The 24,320-nt window shown below is 47.9% G+C and overlaps 1 protein-coding gene across 1 annotated transcript in view; it reads left to right on the top strand.

Moving 5' to 3' along the window:
* Positions 1-768: 768 nt before the first annotated feature.
* LOC311114552 (uncharacterized protein) overlaps positions 769-24,320 on the top strand; it is a gene marked incomplete at both ends in the record, with an annotated part of 34,876 nt that continues 11,324 nt past the window's right edge. Inside the window, one exon of the mRNA XM_084189794.1 lies at positions 769-1,080. Coding sequence (XP_084045920.1) covers positions 769-1,080 — 312 coding nt within the window. The remainder of the gene's footprint in view (positions 1,081-24,320) is intronic.

Below are 24,320 nucleotides of genomic sequence, written 5' to 3'. Positions count from 1 at the left end.
TTCGAGTTGCCAAACGTCAGCCTCGAAACCTTAATGACTTGGAGAAGATCTGCAATGAGGAGTGGGACAAAATCCCTCCTGAGATGTGTGCAAATCTGGTGGCCAACTACAAGAAACGTCTAACCTCTGTGATTGCCAACAAGGGTTTTGCCACCATGTACTAAGTCATGTTTTGCAGAGGGGTCAAATACTTATTTCCCTCATTAAAATGCAAATATATTTATAACATTTTTGACATGCATTTTCTGGATTTTGTTGTTGTTATTCTGTCTCTCACTGTTCAAATAAACCTACCATTAAAATTATAGACTGATCATGTCTTTGTCAGTGGACAAACGTACAAAATCAGCAGGGGATCAAATACTTTTTTCCCTCACTGTATACCCCATCAAGGAGGGGTTAGGGGGGTAGCTATCGCCTGTCAAGGAGGTGTTAGGGGGGTAGCTATCACCCTTCTGGGAGGAGTTCGTTTTCTTAGTTGTCTCACCACGATTCGCTGTTGATTGTTATACCCCATTTATAACATTTAACTAAACTGTTTCTGCTAATGGTATCTTGGGTGATATATTCTGGATATTGTTGTTACCAATTGTGTCTTTGATGGATCCAAGCTACTCTTTTCTTGTCTGGCTTTTGTACCAGCATTTTGCAGATGTTGTTGTTGACTTCCGTCAGTTCAGATCAGATCAAATGAAGTGTTTGAATGAAAACACTAACGTCCTGTCTTCTCTCTGTCTCCTTCCAGGTGTCTGTATTTGATCGTGTGAGGTGAGGTGTGAGGTGTCTGTCTTCGTTGAGGGGAGCGAGGAGGAGTCGCTGTGTGTCTTCGTTGAGGGGAGCGAGGAGGAGTCGCTGTGTGTCTTCGTTGAGGGGAGCGAGGAGGAGTCGCTGTGTGTCTTCATTGAGGGGAGCGAGGAGGAGTCGCTGTGTGTCTTCGTTGAGGGGAGCGAGGAGGAGTCGCTGTGCCAACCTGGGCCATCATGGTGCCTAACATTCACCCTGCAGTTCCCCTCCTGCCCAGGGGGGCGGCGCCACTCCTGCTGCTACTCAGCTGCCTGGTGCTCTCCTCTCAGGCTGACAGTAAGTACTGTACTTTATTTATGACTAAAAACATGCTTTTAAACTATACCCTAAGATCATGCCAGAATACATACAGTGGGGGAAAAAAAGTATTTAGTCAGCCACCAATTGTGCAAGTTCTCCCACTTAAAAAGATGAGAGAGGCCTGTAATTTTCATCATAGGTACACGTCAACTATGACAGACAAAATGAGAAAAATAAATCCAGAAAATCACATTGCAGGATTTTTAATGAATTTATTTGCAAATTATGGTGGAAAATAAGTATTTGGTCAATAACAAAAGTTTCTCAATACTTTGTTATATACCCTTTGTTGGCAATGACACAGGTCAAACGTTTTCTGTAAGTCTTCACAAGGTTTTCACACACTGTTGCTGGTATTTTGGCCCATTCCTCCATACAGATCTCCTCTAGAGCAGTGATGTTTTGGGGCTGTCGCTGGGCAACACGGACTTTCAACTCCCTCCAAAGATTTTCTATGGGGTTGAGATCTGGAGACTGGCTAGGCCACTCCAGGACCTTGAAATGCTTGTTACGAAGCCACTCCTTCGTTGCCCGGGCAGTCTGTTTGGTATCATTGTCATGCTGAAAGACCTAGCCACGTTTCATCTTCAATGCCCTTGCTGATGGAAGGAGGTTTTCACTCAAAATCTCACGATACATGGCCCCATTCATTCTTTCCTTTACACGGATCAGTCGTCCTGGTCCCTTTGCAGAAAAACAGCCCCAAAGCATGATGTTTCCACCCCCATGCTTCACAGTAGGTATGGTGTTCTTTGGATGCAACTCAGCATTCTTTGTCCTCCAAACACGACGAGTTGAGTTTTTACCAAAAAGTTATATTTTGGTTTCATCTGACCATATGACATTCTCCCAATCCTCTTCTGGATCATCCAAATGCACTCTAGCAAACTTCAGATGGGCCTGGACATGTACTGGCTTAAGCAGGGTGACACGTCTGCACTGCAGGATTTGAGTCCCTGGCGGCGTAGTGTGTTACTGATGGTAGGCTTTGTTACTTTGGTCCCAGCTCTCTGCAGGTCATTCACTAGGTCCCCCCGTGTGGTTCTGGGATTTTTGCTCACCGTTCTTGCGTGGAGCCCCAGATCGAGGGAGATTATCAGTGGTCTTGTATGTCTTCCATTTCCTAATAATTGCTCCCACAGTTGATTTCTTTAAACCAAGCTGCTTACCTATTGCAGATTCAGTCTTCCCAGCCTGGTGCAGGTCTACAATTTTGTTTCTGGTGTCCTTTGACAGCTCTTTGGTCTTGGCCATAGTGGAGTTTGGAGTGTGACTGTTTGAGGTTGTGGACAGGTGTCTTTTATACTGATAACAAGTTTAAACAGGTGCCATTAATACAGGTAACGAGTGGAGGACAGAGGAGCCTCTTAAACAAGAAGTTACAGGTCTGTGAGAGCCAGAAATCTTGCTTGTTTGTAGGTGACCAAATACTTATTTTCCACCATAGTTTGCAAATAAATTCATAAAAAATCCTACAATGTGATTTTCTGGATTTTTTTCTCTCAATTTGTCTGTCATAGTTGACGTGTACCTATGATGAAAATTACAGGCCTCTCTCATCTTTTTAAGTGGGAGAACTTGCACAATTGGTGGCTGACTAAATACTTTTTTTCCCCACTGTACAAACCTATGTTGCATGGTGTTAGTAACACTAGGTTAGTGGGTTTGATTCCTGTCCTCTCACTCTACTGTACGTTTCTTTGGATAAAAGCATTTGCCAAATGGCATATATTATAGTACATGAACAAAGCTGTATGTTTCTTTAGATTTATACAGATTGAGGGACCAAATAGACTACAACTCGTAGTTCATCGTATAATTGGTTCAGTCAGTCTGCCTCTTAACAGAAGTGCACTAACACAGTAAATTAAACTGTATTGCTGAATATTAATTTGCTCTCTAGCTTGTTTGTTTGTTTGTTTGTTGGTTGCTTAAGGAGGCTCTGCTCATGCTGTGCAATTTGCTGCTTAATTTAACTCTGTACATACCACTCCAGGGCCCAGTTTCCCGACGGAGCTGTAACTTAGGCTTACGAGTGTTTCAATAATAATAATAATATGCCATTTAGCAGACGCTTTTATCCAAAGCGACTTACAGTCATGTGTGCATACATTTTTTACGTATGGGTGGTCCCGGGGATCGAACCCACTACCCTGGCGTTACAAGCGCCACGCTCTACCAGCTGAGCTGCAGAGGGACCACGGCCATGCATCCTTTCCTACAACGGCCGAAGATGTAACATGCGTTTCCCAAAACACCCCGCAGAGAGAACGTTCACTAAGTGCGTCGTTGGAGCATTTGTCGATACTGATAGGATCGAAAAGAAAGGGAGCGCTGCTCTCGGATCAGCTTTCTCCATTCAAATCTTACCTTAACATGATAATTATTCCACAGCACTAATGACGGATCAGCTCCTAGAGAGATATTACCACCTACGGCTTATTCTAATGCTTACCCAAGGAAAATGCACTAAATCACAGATGTGGCACATCATTGCGCATGTTAGTTCTACACATCATGACAAATAACAGACAGTAGCACACAAGTAGCAAAATAGAACTCAATTGATTGAACATGAAATGTAGCCTATTTCAATATGGTTGAAATAGGCCTATGGCTTACTGTTTATATTTTAATGCAGTCATCTCTGTTTTCATTTGAAGCTTTATTTTTATATTTTGCTTGCTTATATCAATTGCAAAGACATTGGCAACTTTATATTTGTAGTCAACTTTGTTCTGAAGTCATCGGTGGTCACATAGAGACGGATGAAGCCATGTGATTCCGTTGAGCGGAGATCTTCTATGTATAATGTAACGCGGGAGGGCAAAACGACGCACTTTACATTTTACATTTTAGTCATTTAGCAGACGCTCTTATCCAGAGCGACTTACAGTTAGTGAGTGCATACACTTTTTTTTTTTTTTTTTTTTCATACTGGCCCCCCGTGGGAATCAAATCCACAACCCTGGCGTTGCAAACGCCATGCTCTACCAACTGAACTACATCCCTTCCGGCAATTCCCTCCCCTACCCTGGACAACGCTGGGCCAATTGCGTGCCGCCCCATGGGTCTCCCGGTCGCGGCCGGCTACGACAGAGCCTGGATTCGAACCAGGATCTCTAGTGGCACAGCTAGCACTGCGAACTTAGCTGTTCTACGAGTGGTCTGAGGCAGGCGTTAGCGTACAAACGCTTTCAAGTGCAACGTTAATAAAGATGGTTTTAAGAAACAGCTCAGAGATTTAACGATGCTCCTACGAAGGCTGTAACGATGAACTTAGCCTTAAGATGCTTTTGGGAAACCGGGCCCAGTCCATTTACACTTGGTCTCCTTGGTGAACACACTGCTCCAGTCCACTTGGTCTCCTTGGTGAACACACTGTTCCAGTCCACTTGGTCTCCTTGGTGAACACACTGTTCCAGTCCACTTGGTCTCCTTGGTGAACACACTGCTCCAGTCCACTTGGTCTCCTTGGTGAACACACTGCTCCAGTCCACTTGGTCTCCTTGGTGAACACACTGCTCCAGTCCACTTGGTCTCCTTGGTGAACACACTGCTCCAGTCCACTTGGTCTCCTTGGTGAACACACTGTTCCAGTCTACTTGGTCTCCTTGGTGAACACACTGCTCCAGTCCACTTGGTCTCCTTGGCGGATTCTGTTAGCAACATAATCAGCTGCTTTCTAAATGCACTCAGTCTGCTGGTGTCCTGTAGAATATTCCCTTGCATTATAGAAACAGAACATGGAGAGAGAGCAAGAGAAATTGAGGGAGAGTGTGTGTGTGTGTGTGTGTGTGTGTGTGTGTGTGTGTGTGTGTGTGTGTGTGTGTGTGTGTGTGTGTGTGTGTGTGTGTGTGTGTGTGTGTGTGTGTGTGTGTGTGTGTGTGTGTGTGTGTGTGTGGTGTGTGTGTGTGTGTGTGTGTGACCTCAGTACCCTGCTGTCCATCTTAATGAAGGTTGGGGTCTGGAGAAGTGCTCTCTTTGAGATGTGTCACTGTTGCTAGGCTCTGGGGCCCCTGGGTTCTGTGTGGCCCCTGGGTTCTGTGTGGCCCCTGGGTTCTGTGTGGCCCCTGGGTTCTGTGTGGCCCCCTGGGTTCTGTGTGGCCCCTGGGTTCTGTGTGGCCCCTGGGGTCTCTGGGGCCCCTGGGTTCTGTGTGGCCCCTGGGTTCTGTGTGGCCCCCTGGGGGTTGAGCGTGGAGAGATGCCCTGTAGGAGTGGAGGGTTCAGGGACCAAATTAATTCAGCAACATGACCTCAACTACAGCTCTGTCACAGGGTCACTGTAATTCAATTAGACCACGCACGTTTCAACCCTCCCTGGCGCTCTCTGTGTGACCGACAGCTTCAGATTTTAACACGTGTCAATGCATTACTGACCTTCAGAACATATTCTATTCTCTGCTATTCTACTCCCTCGATAATCCCGACAGCATGCAGTATGCCAAGGCCTCCATTTCCTCGACAACAATGCAGAGATGAGTCATTTCAGCCCTTTATCACCTCTGACCCCCTGACCCCAACATATAGAATGGGTGCGTGTGTGAAAATGAAGTGGTTATGTAATGTTTGAGTGGTAAATAAATTAAACTCAGCCCTTGCGTTAGTCAGAACAGAAACAAAGATAGACAATTGACTGGAATATATTTTTTCATGTTAATTAGCCTATGTTCATTCTGATGTGGTAGATTCTATCTAGCTATGTGGTCCTCTAATCTACTCTCTACTGTGTGTGTGTAAGCCTTACCTCTCTATAGGCCCAGACAGACAGACAGACAGACAGACAGACAGACAGACAGACAGACAGACAGACAGACAGACAGACAGACAGACAGACAGACAGGTAGTTCAATGCTATTAATAAGAGGTGGATGCTTTTATCTTATCATGGTTTATATGGTACTCTGAAGTCCTCTCTCTATACTATGTATATGAGGCTTGTCTCTATAGGCCCAGACAGACCCCTTCTAATGCTGCTCCCTTCTGTTCTGCTGCCTAACGCACTCCAGTAATCATCAGATCATTACCAGATAAAACCACCCAGTGGAGCCTTTTTAATTCTCACACAAAGACAGTCTCTGTGTTGTGACCAACTGGAAACCTCGTCTTCTGATCAGACAGTACAGACAGTCACTGAGCCTCTCTCTACAAAGGGCTAGTAGTGATATATGGACAGTCACTGAGCCTCTCTCTACAAAGGGCTAGTAGTTATATATGGACAGTCACTGAGCCTCTCTCTACAAAGGGCTAGTAGTGATATATGGACAGTCACTGAGCCTCTCTCTACAAAGGGCTAGTAGTTATATATGGACAGTCACTGAGCCTCTCTCTACAAAGGGCTAGTAGTGATATATGGACAGTCACTGAGCCTCTCTCTACAAAGGGCTAGTAGTTATATATGGACAGTCACTGAGCCTCTCTCTACAAAGGGCTAGTAGTGATATATGGACAGTCACTGAGCCTCTCTCTACAAAGGGCTAGTAGTTATATATGGACAGTCACTGAGCCTCTCTCTACAAAGGGCTAGTAGTGATATATGGACAGTCACTGAGCCCCTCTCTACAAAGGGCTAGTAGTTATATATGGACAGTCACTGAGCCTCTCTCTACAAAGGGCTAGTAGTGATATATGGACAGTCACTGAGCCTCTCTCTACAAAGGGCTAGTAGTTATATATGGACAGTCACTGAGCCTCTCTCTACAAAGGGCTAGTAGTGATATATGGACAGTCACTGAGCCTCTCTCTACAAAGGGCTAGTAGTTATATATGGACAGTCACTGAGCCTCTCTCTACAAAGGGCTAGTAGTGATATATGGACAGTCACTGAGCCTCTCTCTACAAAGGGCTAGTAGTTATGGACAGCAGTAGACAGTTGTCTGGGTCATATTCAAAACAGCCAGCCACACGAGGCAGATATCTATCCTAGCCTGTCAGACCTCAGGCTGCTTCTCTACATAGTGATATAAGGAACCTACATTTACATTTGAGTCATTTTGCTTAACGATGGTGCATAATCATAGCTGCCTGCCTGCACCAAATATCTAGACAGATAAGCCTAGATAAAGGTCATTTTACATTGACATCATTTAGCAGACGCTCTTATCCAGAGCCCACTTACAAATTGGTGCATTTTCACAGCAGGAGAGGGAAGTATTGTCTCCTGTTTTCACATGCATGTTGCTTTTCAGTTCAGTGAGATTTCTGGTATTTCCTACCCTTTTAGCACCCAAACCGTTCCACCTGTTTTCTAAGATGCAGTATTGAGAAGGCAGTAGAACAACAGAATCCCTCCCACCCCAGTGTTCCAGAATCTAGTGGTCATATGAGGCATTGTGACATCATTAGTCTCATGTGAGCATTTAACCCTTCTCCTGTACAGACGGGGCAAGGTAATCAATCCTGAGTGGTGACCTCAGACACCCCATTGATCCCTAGGGAAGACACACACACACACACACACACACACACAAACCCTAGGGAACCCATTGTAAATCAACCTGGTCTATATACAACACAATAGACCACCACTCCTTCACCAACAAGGTCATACTGAAAGTCACACAGAACAAAACCCACCAGTTCTATATATGATCCCTTAAATATAATGGCTTGTCTCTTTATCCCCTTTTTGACTTATTTCCTGGGCGTTGATGGGAAACCTTTGGTGCTTTTGATATATGTCTTTCGTTTTTAAATCTGAGCCATCTATAGTGTCCCGTTCATGACAGCCGAGACCACCGTGTGTCTCTTAGTACTCCCGCCTGTTACTGTACCAGCCTGATCCCAGATCAGTTTGTGTTATCATATAAAGTCCACGCCATGCCCAAAAAATGGAAAGGAGTGACAAAGAGTGGTATGATGCCATAAACAGACCGGTAAAATATATGTGTCATAAGGCATCACCCTGGGATGTAAAATATTTTTTACTATGATTTTTAGTCGCTGTGGATAAGAGTAGGATGTCAAATCAAATCAAATCAACGGTACACGTTAGCTTCATGTAAAAGGTTAGAATTACTTTTCCAAGCCACTCTCCTACCCTGCTGTCTCAAGAAGCCTCCTTAGTCCTTCTAGAACGGTGAATGGTAAATAAATTGTATATGCGTAGCTAATAGCCATGTAACTGCCTCTGAATGGCATAGCCTACTAGCAGTTCAATACCAGAAGCCTCAGAAAGAGAAAGTTAACTTTTTTTCTCTTTTTAAAGGTTTTCTTCAAGGGCCAGTAGCAGTATCTGACATGGAGTTAAGAGCTGGGGTAGAATCCTGTAAACCGGTTAGCCAATGTCTGTCCAGACGTGAGTGCAGGGGAACAGAAGGGTCGGGGAATAAGGAAGAGGGGTGGGCGGCTGGATGGATGGAAATTGGATTGTGTTTTTTAAGTGTCCATATGGTCACCCAGCGAAAATTGACGGGGATGGAAATTGATTCATTTTAATTAAAAGTAACCACATCCAGCATGGAGAGGCACTTGGAGAGCAGTCTAATACTGTTAGTCCACAGCTGTGGTCCCCTAGACCAACCCAGCCAGGACAACAGAGACAGGGGACCAACCCAGCTAGGACAACAGAGACAGGGGACCAACCCAGCCAGGACAACAGAGACAGGGGACCAACCCAGCCAGGACAACAGAGACAGGGGACCAACCTAGCCAGGACAACAGAGACAGGGGACCAACCCAGCCAGGACAACAGAGACAGGGGACCAACCCAGCCAGGACAACAGAGACAGGGGACCAACCCAGCCAGGACAACAGAGACAGGGGACCAACCCAGCCAGGACAACAGAGACAGATAGCCAACCCAGCCAGGACAACAGAGACAGGGGGAGAGAGGGAGGTGGGGGCTTGTGGGAGTTAAGCAACAGAGGGGTTTAGAGAGAGGGAAGGAGAAAGAGGGGGTAGAGAGAGAGGGGAGTGAAGCAACAGAGGGGTTTAGAGAGAGGGAAGGAGAAAGAGGGGGTAGAGAGAGAGGGGAGTGAAGCAACAGAGAGAGAGCGTGATGGAGAGAGACAGGGGAGGAGAGTGGCCAAATAACAGAGAGAGAGAGAAAGTTAGAGAGAGAGAGAGAGGAAGCATTTCATGTGGCAGAGCAGCAATGTCATGGCATCGTCAGGGAGGAGAGGGGGGGAGGAGGGTCATCTGAGGTTAATGATGGGAGATTAATTGCTTAATTAGTCCGTTTGATAGCAAGGCCAGAGGCAGATAGAGGAGGAAGGAGGCAGCCGCCCAAACCCTCCTCACACGACAACACCAACCAACATCCTTCTAGGGCACGTAGACAAATGGCTGAAGATATCTCAGTCGTCTCAGTTCACATCTCTGTGTACAATAGCAATCAACAACAGATATTTAGGCCTACACATTGAGATGTCGAAAATGGAGACATGTTCTCTTAGGCCATATGCTTGTCCAAAGCTTTGGACTTTGAGAGACACATTTCTAGAATAAATGTATGATTCTTACTTTAGTAGTTTGAATATATTTGGAAATCTGTCATGACTCGACATTCTCTCTCGTATTCTCTCCTCTCCCAGAGGTTGAACTTTGGCTTTAGCTAGGGGGTACATTTGCCTTGAGTGATATGAGGTTTAAAATATTTAAGATCTTCCTGACTGCATCAATATTAAAGTATTAAAGATCCTCTCAGTCCTCTCCTCACTAAGACTCAGTGTGTCACAAATGGCACACTATTCCCTATTTAGTGCACTACTTGGGACGGACTGTCAGTCAATCTAACCTGGTGGATTATTCATATCACTCTATCACTCACTCTGGTGAGAAGGAGTTTAAACATACAGTCAATTACATGTTTTCTCAGGATGAATCTAGCTAGCTCTCATGTAGTCAGGCAGTCAGGTAGTCAGATATCCCCAGCCCTGTGGATAGACCAGGTAGTCCCAGCCCTGTGGATAGACTAGGTAGTCCCAGCCCTGTGGATAGACTAGGTAGTCCCAGCCCTGTGGATAGACTAGGTAGTCCCAGCCCTGTGGATAGACTAGGTAGTCCCAGCCCTGTGGATAGACTAGGTAGTCCCAGCCCTGTGGATAGACCAGGTAGTCCCAGCCCTGTGGATAGACTAGGTAGTCCCAGCCCTGTGGATAGACTAGGTAGTCCCAGCCCTGTGGCTAGACCAGGTAGTCCCAGCCCTGTGGATAGACCAGATAGTCCCAGCCCTGTGGATAGACTAGGTAGTCCCAGCCCTGTGGATAGACTAGGTAGTCCCAGCCCTGTGGATAGACTAGGTAGTCCCAGCCCTGTGGATAGACTAGGTAGTCCCAGCCCTGTGGATAGACTAGGTAGTCCCAGCCCTAATGTCTTCTCCTACATCATGGTAGACAGAGAGACTATAGTCTATTGTTGTTTTTGGGGCGTCGTCTGAGGTACAGCTATAGCTAATTAATTATACAACAAATAGCCTGCAGTGAGGAACGTTTTATGTGGCTGGAAGCTGCTGTTACCTGAGCTGTACTGGGATTGAACTGTACACACACACACACACACACACACACACACACACACACACAAACTCACAGTAGAGGCAGCATTTGGGTAGATGTCTGTTTAGCTCCTGGCTGTTTGTTGGTTCTTGTGTCCCTACAGTAACCAACCTCTGGGCCAGGGAGAGTTTAAACAATCCACTCCCCGGGACGGGGTCGGGGGGGATGTGTATATGGGTGTGTGTATGTGTAGGAGGCTGAATGTTAGAACAATGGCAGTGGGTCTCAGGAGAGGGAGGTCTCTTAAGGATGGCTAATCTAGAAGAGGCAAATTAAAATGATAAGGTTAGTGGGGTCGGACAGACAGGGACAGGCACTCTGATGGATAATGACGTAACCCCTAAAGGAACCAGGGTCGGCTCCCTCGCTGGGGCTACCCATCCTGCCCTTCACTACCCGCCCTACCACCTATCCTGAACCCCCCCAACACATACACACACACACACACACACACACACACACACACACACACACACACACACACACACACACACACACACACACACACACACACACACACAGACACCCACCCTTCTCCCCCTACCTCTCTCCTCCCTCCCCCTACCTCTCTCCTGCCTCCCCTACCCCTCTCCTCCCTCCCCCTCCCCCTCTCCTGCCTCCCCCTCCCCCTCTCCTGCCTCCCCCTACCTCTCTCCCGTCCCCCAGGGAGTACTTAGCCTTTCTCCCAAACTCTGCAGTCAATGAGAGTGTCCAAGCCAAGGTGACGGCTGCCCTTTAGCCAGATCCTTTTTAACAAAGCCACCCGTAATCCATCTACACCCCTCCTCTCCATCCCTCTCTCCATCTACACCCCTCCTCTCCATCCCTCTCTCCATCTACACCCCTCCTCTCCATCCCTCTCTCCATCTACACCCCTCCTCTCCATCCCTCTCTCCATCTACACCCCTCCTCTCCATCCCTCTCTGCCTCTACACCCCTCCTCTCCATCCCTCTCTCCATCTACACCCCTCCTCTCCATCCCTCTCTCCATCTACACCCCTCCTCGCCATCCCTCTCTCCATCTACACCCCTCCTCTCATCCCTCTCTCCATCTACACCCCTCCTCTCCATCCCTCTCTGCATCTACACCCCTCCTCTCCATCCCTCTCTCCATCTACACCCCTCCTCTCCATCCCTCTCTGCCTCTACACCCCTCCTCTCCATCCCTCTCTCCATCTACACCCCTCCTCTCCATCCCTCTCTCCATCTACACCCCTCCTCTCCATCCCTCTCTCCATCTACACCCCTCCTCTCCATCCCTCTCTCCATCTACACCCCTCCTCTCCATCCCTCTCTCCATCTACACCCCTCCTCTCCATCCCTCTCTCCATCTACACCCCTCCTCTCCATCCCTCTCTGCCTCTACACCCCTCCTTTCTCTCCCTCTCTCCATCTACACCTCTCCAACCTCCCCCCATTTTGTGGGCTGTGTGCACATAACCTGTCTTCTCTTGAGATCCAGGTCTGCCTACGGCGGCCTTTCTCAATAGCAAGGCTATCCTCACTGAGTCTTTACATAGTCAAAGCTTTCCTTCAGTTTGGGTCAGTCACAGTGTTCAGGTATTCTGCCACTGTGTACTCTCTGTTTAGTGCCAAATAGCATTCTAGTTTGCTCTGTTTTTTTGTTAATTCTTTCCAATGTGTCAAGTAATTATCTTTATGTTTTCTCATGATTTGGTTGGGTCTAATTGTGTTGTTGTCCTGGGGCTCTGTGGGGTCTGTTTGTGTTTGTGAACAGAGCCCCAGGACCAGCTTGCTTAGGGGGCTCTTCTCCAGGTTCATCTCTCTGTAGGTGATGGCTTTGTTATGGAAGGTTTGGGAATCGCTTCCTTTTAGGTGGCTGTAGAATTTAACCGCTCTTTTCTGGATTTGGATAATTAGCGGGTATCGGCCTAATTCTGCTCTGCATGCATTATTTCATGTTTTACGTTGTACACAGAGGATATTTTTGCAGAATTATGCATGCAGGGTCTCGATTTGGTGTTTGTCCCATTTTGTGATTTCTTGGTTGGTGAGCGGACCCCAGACCTCACAACCATAAAGGGTAATGGGTTCTTTAACTGATTCAAGTATTTTTTCTCCCACTGCTGTCTAGCATAGAGATTAGTTGTGATTTCCATAACAAAGGTCTCTCACACCCTCTGTGGAAAGGGTTCTACATGGAACCAAAAGGGTTCTACCTGGAACCAAAAATGGTTCTTCAAAGGGTTCTCCTATGGGGACAGCCGAAGAACCCTTTGAGGTTCTATACTGAACAAAAATATATGCAACATGCAACAATTTCAAAGATTTTTACTGAGTTACAGTTCATAGAAAGAAATCAGTCAATTGAAATAAATTCATTAGGCCCTGACCAAAATACTCCTCAGACTATCCCGCAGGTGAAGAAGCCGGATGTGGAGGTCCTGGGCTGGCGTGGTTACACGTGGTCTGGGGAGGTCCTGGACTGGCGTGGTTACACGTGGTCTGCGGTTGTGAGGCCGGTTGGACATACTGCCAAATTCGAGAAAATAACATTCAATTCTCTGGCAACAGATCTGTTGGATATTCCTGCAGTCAGCATGCCAATTGCACACTCTCTCAACACTTGAGACAACTGTGGCATTGCGTTGTGTGACAAAACTGCACATTTTAGAGTGGCCTTTTATTGTCCCCAGCACAAGGTACACCTGTGTAATGATCATACTGTTTAATCAGCTTCTTGATATGCCACACCTGTCAGGTGGATGGATTATCTTGGCAAAGGAGAAATGCTCACGAACAGGGATGTAAACACATTTGGGCACAACATTTGTACGAAATAAGCTTTTTGTGCATATGGAAAATGTCTGGGATCTTTTATTTCAGCTCACGAAACATGGGACCAACACTTTTTTTTGCGTTTATATTTTTGTTCAGTATAGATAGCCCCTTTTTTTTTCTAAGAGTGTAGGACCATACATATTCACAAGTCAAGTCACACATGCAAATGTATTCACGTTTTTTCTCTTTTGACGTTGCGTTTTGCATCTGAGTGTCTCTTTGTTGGCTGTGGCATCTAGGCAGCTACTGACACATTCCTTCACGTCGGTGTGTGTGTGATGGGGTTCTTTCACTGTTTTGTAAATGACAAAGAAATGAATGCAAGCTCAATTTCTCCTGATGAATGTTAATGAGCGACTGTAAAATGAACAAATTAAGTGTGTGTTGCCTCAGGAGTTGACTTGTACATTTATTCCATAACTTGGCTGCCATTTGAATGATCACATTTCCTCTTCAGGACCTTGTCTTCTGTACAGTGTAATATCACAGCAATAGAGGCATTTTGGATTTGAACGTTTGGTTTCTTCACCTCCACATCTATTAGCCTGCGTGTTACTCCACTTGCATGTTGTTGTATTGGCCATGATGCCTCATGTCTGAGGCATGTTCAGAGAGTTGCCCTGGTGACAGTGACGTGACTCCAACCAAACCACCCCATTGTGCTTCAGTCTAGGAGCTATTCAACTAGATAAACAACATACACGTCTAGCTATTCAACTAGATAACCAACATACACGTCTAGCCAGGACACGGACCTAGCAAAGCACATTGTCTTTGTGTTGCTAATTTGCATTGAGCTATAGTGACGTTATTATAACATATAATTGTCACGGACAGAAGAGGACCCAAGAGCGCAAGTTCAAATTCAGAGTTCTTTATTGAAGGTTTCAGGCGGGAAGAGGAGTGCCAGGGGTGTCAGGGGTTCCAAGGGTGCTACAGGGGGTCACCAAATGTCCGGGGGTGTCCAGTCCAAGTGCTTAGTGTGTGTGTTCCCCAGTGATGGAGCGGCGTATCGGGCTGAGGGTGGTGAAGCGTCTGGGCACGCTCATCTGGTGGTCGGAGACCTGGGGGAACACACACACAACAGCAATATGAATGGCAGGCAGAAGTACAGATCAGGGCTGGGCAAATATCGTGGTGAGAGACAGAAGGCAGAATCGAGTACCGGAGGGGCTGAAGATCGGAGAGTAGTCGAGGTCCAGAAGGCAGGTCGGGATAGACGGGGCAGTAGAACAAGGAGGCAGTCAAGAAAGGATCGGTATCACAAACAGGAGTCAGAGCGCAGACAGGCAGGTTACTGGTCCGGGTTTGAAGACGATCTGACAGGGCTTGGCTGAAAAACAGGGCTTGATATACTGGGAGAGGTTAGTGGGGAAATGCAGTTCAGCTGGCAGAGTAATTAGAACAGAGTGAGGCAAGGTGAGGATGGTGAGTGGGAAATGCAGTGCAGCTGGCCAGGTAACAAGAGCAGAGCAGGGCGGAGCCAGGTGGAGCTCGTTAGGCAGAGTAGGGAGAGAGTGAGCAGAGTGGCAGAGAATTGAATGCAATTAATGTTGCTACCAGGGAGAGAGAGTGCTCATGACAGGACCCCCCCTCCAAGGGACGGCCCCAGAAGTCCCAAGAACAACATCATGCCGGGAGGGTGGAGGGGAGCAGGCGGCGGGTCAGAACTCCTCCGAGCGGTCCGAGTGAATCTCCTCATCCTCAGAAGGAGCTGGAGGGTCACGGTCGGGAGACAGGACAGGCACTGAGACAGGAGCAGGGTCAGGCACAGGACAGGAAGCAGGGCGGGCAGGACGGCTAGGAACCCCTCTTGGACGGCCCCTACGGATTGCAGGCTGATCAGGATGTAGTCGGTGGAAGTCAGTGATAAGGGTCCGGTCCACTATCCTCCTGGCCGGGATCCAGGTCCTCTCCTCTGGACCATATCCCTCCCAGTCAACGAGGTACTGGAGACCCCTACCCCTTCGCCTAGAGCGGAGCAGCCGCCGGACGGTGAAGACAGGACCGCCATCTACGAGGCGCGGAGGAGGTGGCGCCGGAGCTGCAGGGACCAGGGGACTTTCATGGACCGGCTTGACCTTGGAGACGTGGAAGGTGGGGTGGACCCGCATGGAAGCGGGCAACTGAAGTCGGACCGCCGTTGGACTGATGACTTTCTGCACAAGAAAAGGACCAATGAAGCGAGGGGCCAGCTTTCGTGATTCAACCCGCAGCGGCAGATCCCGGGCAGACAGCCAGACCTTCTGACCAACCCGGTAAGTAGGTGCTGGGGTCCTCCGTCGGTTGGCACCGACGGCGTAGCTGGTTCCAGACTTCAGGAGCACAGTGCGAGCCTGGGCCCAAGTGCGGCGGCAGCGGCGGGCATACGCAAGAGCAGACGGACAGGTGGCATCCGCCTCCTGGCTGGCAAACAGTGGAGGTTGATACCCGTAGACACACTGAAAGGGGGAGAGCCCGGTGGAGGAACTGGTGAGTGAATTATGGGCATATTCCACCCAGAGCAGGTGTTGAGCCCAGGCCCGGGGATTTTGGGAAGCCACACACCTCAGTGCCTTCTCCAGCTCCTGGTTCATGCGTTCAGTCTGGCCGTTTGACTGCGGGTGGAATCCAGACGATAGGCTGGCGGTGGCCCCAAGGAGATGACAGAACTCCTTCCAAAAGGTTGCTGAGAATTGCGGGCCCCGGTCTGACACTATATCCTGGGGTAGGCCATGGATACGAAACACATGTTCCAGGACCACCTGGGAGGTCTCTTTAGCAGAGGGTAGTTTGGGAAGGGGCACGAAGTGGGTCATCTTACTAAAGCGGTCAACAATGGTAAGGATGACTGTGTGTCCGTCAGAGGGCGGAAGGCCCGTAACAAAGTCCAGTGAAACGTGGGACCAGGGCCTCTTGGGTATGAGTAGGGGTTGCAGCAACCCAGCAGGAGGCTGGTTGGGGGTCTTGTTTCGGTTACAAGTGGGACAAGCTCGGATGAATTCTCGGACATCCCGTCTCATCCGCCGCCACCAGAACCGCTGGCGGACCAGATGAAGGGTGCGAGTGATGCCGGGATGACAGGCCAGACGGGATTCGTGCCCCCACTGAATCACAGGTGACCTGAGATTTGCTGGAACAAACAGACGGTTGGGGGCGCTGGTGCTTGGACCTGGCTGGTCCCGAAGAGCCTCCATGACCTGCTTCTCGATCTCCCAGGTGAGGGCCGCTACGACCAAGTGGCTGGGAAGAATGGGGGCTGTCATGGCGGTGGTCTCGTCCTTCTGAAACATCCGGGAAAGAGCATCAGGTTTGATGTTGCGAGATCCCGGGCGGTAGGAGAGCGTGAAATTGAAGCGCGTAAAGAACAGAGACCACCGCTGTTGACGGGAGTTCAGCCTCCTGGCTGTTTGGATATACTCCAGGTTCTTGTGGTCTGTCCACACTACGAATGGTTCCTTTGACCCCTCTAACCAGTGCCGCCATTCTTCAAGGGCGAGCTTGACAGCCAACAGCTCGCGGTTCCCAATGTCGTAGTTGCATTCGGCAGGGGTTAGCCGACGGGAGTAGAAGGCACAGGGGTGCATCTTGCCATCCTCAGCTGCTCTTTGAGAAAGCACTGCACCCACTCCCACGTCCGAAGCATCTACCTCCACCACAAACTGCCTTGCTGCATCTGGCATCTGGAGGATGGGAGCAGAAGTGAAACATGTCTTGAGGATATTGAAGGCCTTATCAGCAGCTGATGTCCATTGGTACGGTTGTTTAGTGCTGGTTAGCGCCGTGAGGGGTGCAGCCACTGTGCTATAGTTTCTGATGAATCTCCTATAAAAGTTGGCAAAGCCCAGGAACTGTTGCAACTTTTTCCGAGACTCAGGAACTGGCCAGGAAGTGACAGCCGACACCTTCGTGAGATCCATCTGAATGCTGCCCTCGGTCACCACATACCCCAGGAATGAAACGGTTTTGGCATGGAACTCGCACTTCTCTGCCTTCACGAAAAGAGAGTTCTCCAGCAGGCGGCGCAGGACCAACTGGACGTGGTGCGTGTGTTCTGACAGAGTCTTTGAGAATATTAAAATATCGTCAAGGTACACAAATACGAACGTATTTAGCATGTCCCTGAGGATATCATTCACTAGGGCTTGAAAAACTGCTGGGGCATTGGTGAGGCCGAAGGGCATGACGAGATATTCATAGTGGCCGGTTGGTGTGTTGAACGCTGTCTTCCATTCGTCTCCCTCCCTCATCCGCACCAGATGGTAGGCATTGCGAAGGTCCAGCTTTGTGAATACAGTGGCTCCCTGCAGCAGTTCGAAGGCAGACGAAAGTAAGGGCAGTGGGTAGCGATTCTTAACCGTGATGTCGTTCAGACCCCGGTAATCTATGCATGGACGAAGAGAACCGTCCTTCTTGCCGACAAAGAAGAATCCCGCTCCTGCGGGGGAAGATGACGGTCTAATTATCCCGGCGGCAAGAGAGTCATTAATGTAGTCCTCCATGGCCTTTCTTTCCGGGGCTGACAGTGAATACAGACGACCCTTGGGAGGTGCTGTGCCAGGCAGGAGATCAATCGCGCAGTCATAGGGTCTGTGTGGGGGTAGAGATGTCGCCTTGGATTTGTTGAACACCTCTTTCAGGCTGTGGTAACAGGCCGGAACATTGGATATGTCGGGGGTAGCGCTAGATCTTTCCCGGTGAACGGGCAGGGTGGCCCCCCTTAAACAGGTCTGGTGACAACTCCTTCCCCACTCACGGACTGTTCCTGTCTCCCAGTCGATGTGGGGGTTGTGCTGACGGAGCCACGGGTATCCAAGAATGAGTGGTTGGCCAGGTGAGTGTAGGAGGTGAAACTGGATGGACTCCTGGTGGTTTCCTGACAGCAGGATTGTCACAGGGGCGGAGATATGAGTGACAGTGCCAAGATGATGCCCATCCAGGGCTCGTGCAGGAATGGGTTGTGTCAGTTGATGATGGTTCACGCCCAGTTGCTGTGCAAGCTCAGGGTCCATGATGTTTGCTTCGGCTCCGGAATCCACAAGGGCGGCCAATGTATGAGTCTTGTCAGAAAGCTGAAGGCGGAGATGAAGCAGGGTCTTTCGGATGGAGGGAGACTGAAGGCTTGTTGAGCTCACCCGGATCTCCCCTACACCTGGTGAGCTGCGGCTTTTGCCGGACAAGTGGCGACACGGTGATTTTCGCCACCACAGTAGAGGCAAAGGTTGGAGCTTAGACGGCGCCGACGCTCCTCGGGAGTCAGAGAGGCACGGCCAATCTCCATGGGCTCAGGCTGATTGAGTTGGCTATGGGACTTGACAGGCAGGGGCTGGACAGAAGCGGTATCGACCCGAGTGCGGATGGCAGGTTGACTGAGACGGCCCTTCTCCCTCCTCCGGGTCTGTATACGGCGGTCAATGCGGACGGCAAGGTCAATGGCGGCATCAAGCGTTGAGGGCGGGTCATGGGAAACAAGCTCGTCTTTGATATAGTCCGCCAGGCTATGGAGGAAGGCTTGCACCAGTGCCTCTGGGTTAAACGAGCTTTGACTGGCCAGGGTACGAAAGTCAATGGAGAAGTCTGCCACTGTCCGATTGCCCTGACGGATGGTGAGCAGAGCTTGTGACGCTTCGGCTGTTGGCGAGCCTAGGTCAAAGACCTTTAACATCTCCTCCTCAAAGGCACTGAAGGAGGCACAGGCTGGGGTTTGCCGGTCGAATTCCGCCGTTCCCCACAACCGAGCTCGACCGGTGAGATGTGTGATGACATACCCCACCTTGGCTCCCTCTGTTGAGAAAGTCCTGGGCTGTAGTGCAAACTGGATTCGGCAGCTGCTCAAGAATGGTCTTACTTGCTTCTGGTTGCCATCAAAACGTTCCGGGTTCCCAATCTTTGGTTCAGGAGCGTGGGGATCTGGTGGCAGCACTGCCGGGCCTGCAGCATTGGGACCTCCAGCGGAGGGATGAAGGAGTGTCGGTGGTACAGGAACAGAAGGACCAGGGGGGGGTGCAGGTGGAGTAGCCGGGTTTGAGAGTAGTTGCAGGGCTTGGGCTAGCTGTTGTTGCTGCAGTTGGAACTGTTGTTGCTGCTGGTTGAATAGCTGGAGAAGGGAAGCGATGTCGCCAGCCATCCGATTTATGTCTCCCTCAGAGCGTTCCAGTCGCTGTAGGGCAGTCATCTCTGGCTCTTCTTCCATCGTGGTCAGGGAGTGCGCTGGGTCCATGATGGTCAGATCGTTCTGTCACGGACAGAAGAGGACCCAAGAGCGCAAGTTCAAATTCAGAGTTCTTTATTGAAGGTTTCAGGCGGGAAGAGGAGTGCCAGGGGTGTCAGGGGTTCCAAGGGTGCTACAGGGTCCTGTGGGTACCTGTGCTCCGGGGGTCACCAAATGTCCGGGGGTGTCCAGTCCAAGTGCTTAGTGTGTGTGTTCCCCAGTGATGGAGCGGCGTATCGGGCTGAGGGTGGTGAAGCGTCTGGGCACGCTCATCTGGTGGTCGGAGACCTGGGGGAACACACACACAACAGCAATATGAATGGCAGGCAGAAGTACAGATCAGGGCTGGGCAAATATCGTGGTGAGAGACAGAAGGCAGAATCGAGTACCGGAGGGGCTGAAGATCGGAGAGTAGTCGAGGTCCAGAAGGCAGGTCGGGATAGACGGGGCAGTAGAACAAGGAGGCAGTCAAGAAAGGATCGGTATCACAAACAGGAGTCAGAGCGCAGACAGGCAGGTTACTGGTCCGGGTTTGAAGACGATCTGACAGGGCTTGGCTGAAAAACAGGGCTTGATATACTGGGAGAGGTTAGTGGGGAAATGCAGTTCAGCTGGCAGAGTAATTAGAACAGAGTGAGGCAAGGTGAGGATGGTGAGTGGGAAATGCAGTGCAGCTGGCCAGGTAACAAGAGCAGAGCAGGGCGGAGCCAGGTGGAGCTCGTTAGGCAGAGTAGGGAGAGAGTGAGCAGAGTGGCAGAGAATTGAATGCAATTAATGTTGCTACCAGGGAGAGAGAGTGCTCATGACAATAATGGCTCTTTTGTTGTGTCTCGAAGGGCTTGGCTAGTCAGACAGACACACACACACACACACACACACACACACACACACACACACACACACACACACACACAGACACACACACACACACACACACACACACACACACACACACCTGTAGGTAAATGAGTCATGTCTCTGAACAGGTCGCGGAGGGCGCCAGTGGAGATGCCTGAAGTAATGCTGTAAACCCCATGGCTAGACGGTATCATATGATACTACTCACCATCCTATTACCACACAAACATCTGACTGGCCCAAATGGCACCCTATTCCCTATATAGTGCACTACTACTACATAGGCAATAGGGCGCCATTTGGGATGCATCCTCTTGTCTCTTCCTCACGCAACAGACATCAAGCATTAGGGCACAAAGGAACATTAGTCTACGCAACACTACTACGTACATTAAACAAATGAGCTGTTTTTAATAACATTAGATATGAATCCTCCAAGCTCATTATCTATGGATGAGCGCATCCCAGCGATAGGCTAACTGGAAACTTAAATGAATTAAATACCCAATGATATACTACTGTACATGCAGTGTATTCAGACCTCTTTAATTTTTCCACATTCTGTTACGTTACAGCCTTATTCTATAATTGATAAAATAGTTTTTTCCCCCCCCCTCATCAATCTACACACAATACCCCATAATGACAAAACAAAAACAGGTTTGTAGAAAATAAAAATAAAAAACTGAAATATTACATTAAATGTGGAAAAAGTCACGGGGTCTGAATACTTTCCGAATGAACTGTAAATTACTTAAACGTATTAAATGTACCTTTTCTCTTCAGAACAATTAGCTTATAGTCATTCGGTGACAGCAGCAATGGAAGGGTTTGACCGAGGAGGTTGTCGTCCATTCTTCCAGTTCATAATAAGCTTTTAAAGGATGAAAGCTGAAAGCCATTACATGAATGTTACTCACACTCATACAGGAAAGAAGCAAAGACAGGAAGGAAGGTAATTGCACTCAGAGTTTAAGTTCCCTCTTCTGCCTTAAATAATTCACTGAAAGCCAGAGGGGGCTGAAACCTTTGTTTCGTCATGGTCCAAGAGAGGAGCTTAACGTTTGATGTAGATCTTTCTCTCATTCATTAATCTATGATTTTTATGAATATCCTATGTATGCCTAAAGAGCCACACAGGAGATCGATTGGAGATTGATCAGATTAGTTTATACGCTGAACAAGAATATAAACGCAACATAAAGGAAAGTGCTGGTCCCATGTTGTTTGAGCTGAAATAAAAGATCCCAGAAATTGTCCATATGCACAAAATGCTTATTTCTCTCAAATAAGGGGAGGGGGGGGGATACATTGGCTGGGCCTGGCTCCCCAGTGGGTGGGCCTATGCCCTCCAAGGCCCACCCATGGCTGCACCCCTGCCCAGTCATGTGAAATCCATAGATTAGGGCCTAATTAATTCATTTCAATTGACTGATTTGCTTACATGAACTGTAACTCAGCAAAATCTTTGAAATTGTTGCATGTTGCGTTTATAATTTGTGTTCTTCAGTATAGCTTCAGCATTTGACTGTCTGATTAAATAAAATAATGTATGTCCCAGTACAATTGATGATGTGCTAGGTCGTAACGTGTAGAGTGTGTATGGGGTCAACAACTGTCTTGTTTGGTCACCCAGCGGAAACATACGCCTACAGTGCCTTTAGAAAGTATTCACCCCCATTGACTTTTTCCACATTTTGTTGTGTTACAGTCTGAATTTTAAATGGATTAAATTGAGATTTTTTTTGTCACTGGGCTACACAGAATACCCCATAATGTCAAAGTGGAATAATGTTTTTTTTAGATTTTCAACCCCTTTCTTATGGCAAGCCTAAATAAGTAAAGATAAATGTGCTTCACAAGTCACATAAGTTGCATAGACTCACTCTGTGTGCAATAATAGTGTTTAACATGCTTTTTGAATGACTACCTCATCTCTGTACCCCACACATACAATTATCTGTAAGGTCCCTCGGTCGAGCAGTGAATTTCAAACACAGATTCAACCACAAAAGACCAGGGAGGTTTTCCAATGCCTCACAAAGAAGGGCACTTTGTGGTAGATACAAATATATATTTTAAAAAGCAGACATTGAATATCACTTTGGAAGGTGTAATAAACCCAGTCACTACAGAGATACAGGCGTCCTTCCTAACTCAGATGCCGGAGAGGAAGGAAACCACTCAGGGATTTCACCATGAGGCCAATGGTGACTTTAAAACAGTTACAGAATTGAATGGCTGTGACAGGAGAAAACTGAGGATGGATCAACAACATTTTAGTTACTCCACAATATTAACCTAATTGACAGATGGAAAAGAAGGAAGCATGTACAGAATAAAAATATTCCAAAACATGCATCCTGTTTGCAACAAGGCACTAAAGTAAAACTGCAAAAAAAATGTGACAAAGCAATGAACCTTTTGTCCTGAATACGAAGTGTTATGTTTGGGGCAAATGTGTTGTATACACATTACTGAGTACCACTCTCCATATTTTCAAGCATAGTGGTGGCTGCATCATGTTATGGCTATGCTTGTAATCGTGAACACTAGAACCACCTGGCCTTTCAGCCTATAAGTAGCCGCTAGAGAACGTTGAGAACGTTGAGAACGTTGAGAACGTTGCCGGGCGTTAATTATCAAGATCACTACTATCCCACCCTTATGGAGTGGCAGCAGATAAGCTGTTCTCCATACTTTAGGAATATTTTCTGAAAACAATGTTCGATTTTAAGATATGGGTTAATGAGCCAGCAATGCGGGGGGGCAGCATACATGATCAGACCCGGCTCCAATTGGTCAGCCCCTGTGGATTTCTTGGCATCTATAGCAAGTAAGGCATCAAGGACTTATTTTTCTGTGAATTGCCGAAATGCAAAAAACTTCACTAACATTTTCAATCTGCATAATTCCAGAATCAGCATTTAGCCCACTCAGAGATAGTGGGGTTAGACGCACGCTGAAATAACATGATGATTAAATGCATCAATGATGGCATTTTGGTCCCTAAGATTCCCCTTTCAATCAGAAAGAGTGTTCATGTAATAATCAGATTTATCCTTTCTGATTAGTCTTGCACATTGATTCCTCAGTTTCCTAAAATATTGCCAATCCGGGCCTAAGCCTGTGTTCCTGGCCTTGACCCGGGCCTAAGCCTATGTTCCTGGCCTTGACCCAGGCAACATTCCTATTATGAATGACTTTGGATAATTCAGGAGTGAACCAAGCATTCGATCTACCTTTAACTCTTAGTTTTGAAGGGGGCATGATTATCTAGTATTAGTATTGAAGACATTTACTAAAAAGCTTAAAGCTAAGTCAGGTTTAGGAATAGCTGAGATACAATCGAGGTCACTAAAATAACGATGTAAGAAATGTAAAAAAGCTTGTACACTAAAGTTTTTAATATTTAATAGTTTTTAGTCAAATATCTTTCAGCGTAACCGACACTGGCGCCTTCCAATCAAAATTAAAATCGCCCTAAATTAAGGGTTCAGGCACTAAGATGAATTGGATGGACCCACCATCCTCTCTGAAGAGCATCTTCTGTTTTCCAAAAGGTGTCAAAAGTTATCCACAAAAGTAACTCCAACAGAGCTACAGTAGACTCGTAGCCAGTCGTGTAGTGCCAGGAACCTACTGTATCTTTCTCTGCCCCCGACTCAGTGATGGCACTGGGTCTGAAATAATTGAACGCTTGTTGGAGTCTTTCAGAGTTCCAATCAGTCTTTTAAAATCCCGTTTCAGATGTTCCGAGCTAGCCATCCGAATGTCATTAGATCCCACATGGACTACAATAGCGACAGCCCCCCGTGTTCTGGCATAAAACAGTAGGAAGCAGTCTAGGAATGTCCAGTACCCGAGCC

This window comes from Coregonus lavaretus (genome assembly GCF_964263955.1).
Source record: "Coregonus lavaretus genome assembly, contig: HAP1_SCAFFOLD_4342, whole genome shotgun sequence".
Lineage (NCBI taxonomy): Eukaryota > Metazoa > Chordata > Actinopteri > Salmoniformes > Salmonidae > Coregonus > Coregonus lavaretus.
Note: the sequence above shows the minus strand (reverse complement) of the source record. Positions and strands in the feature narration are given on the sequence as shown.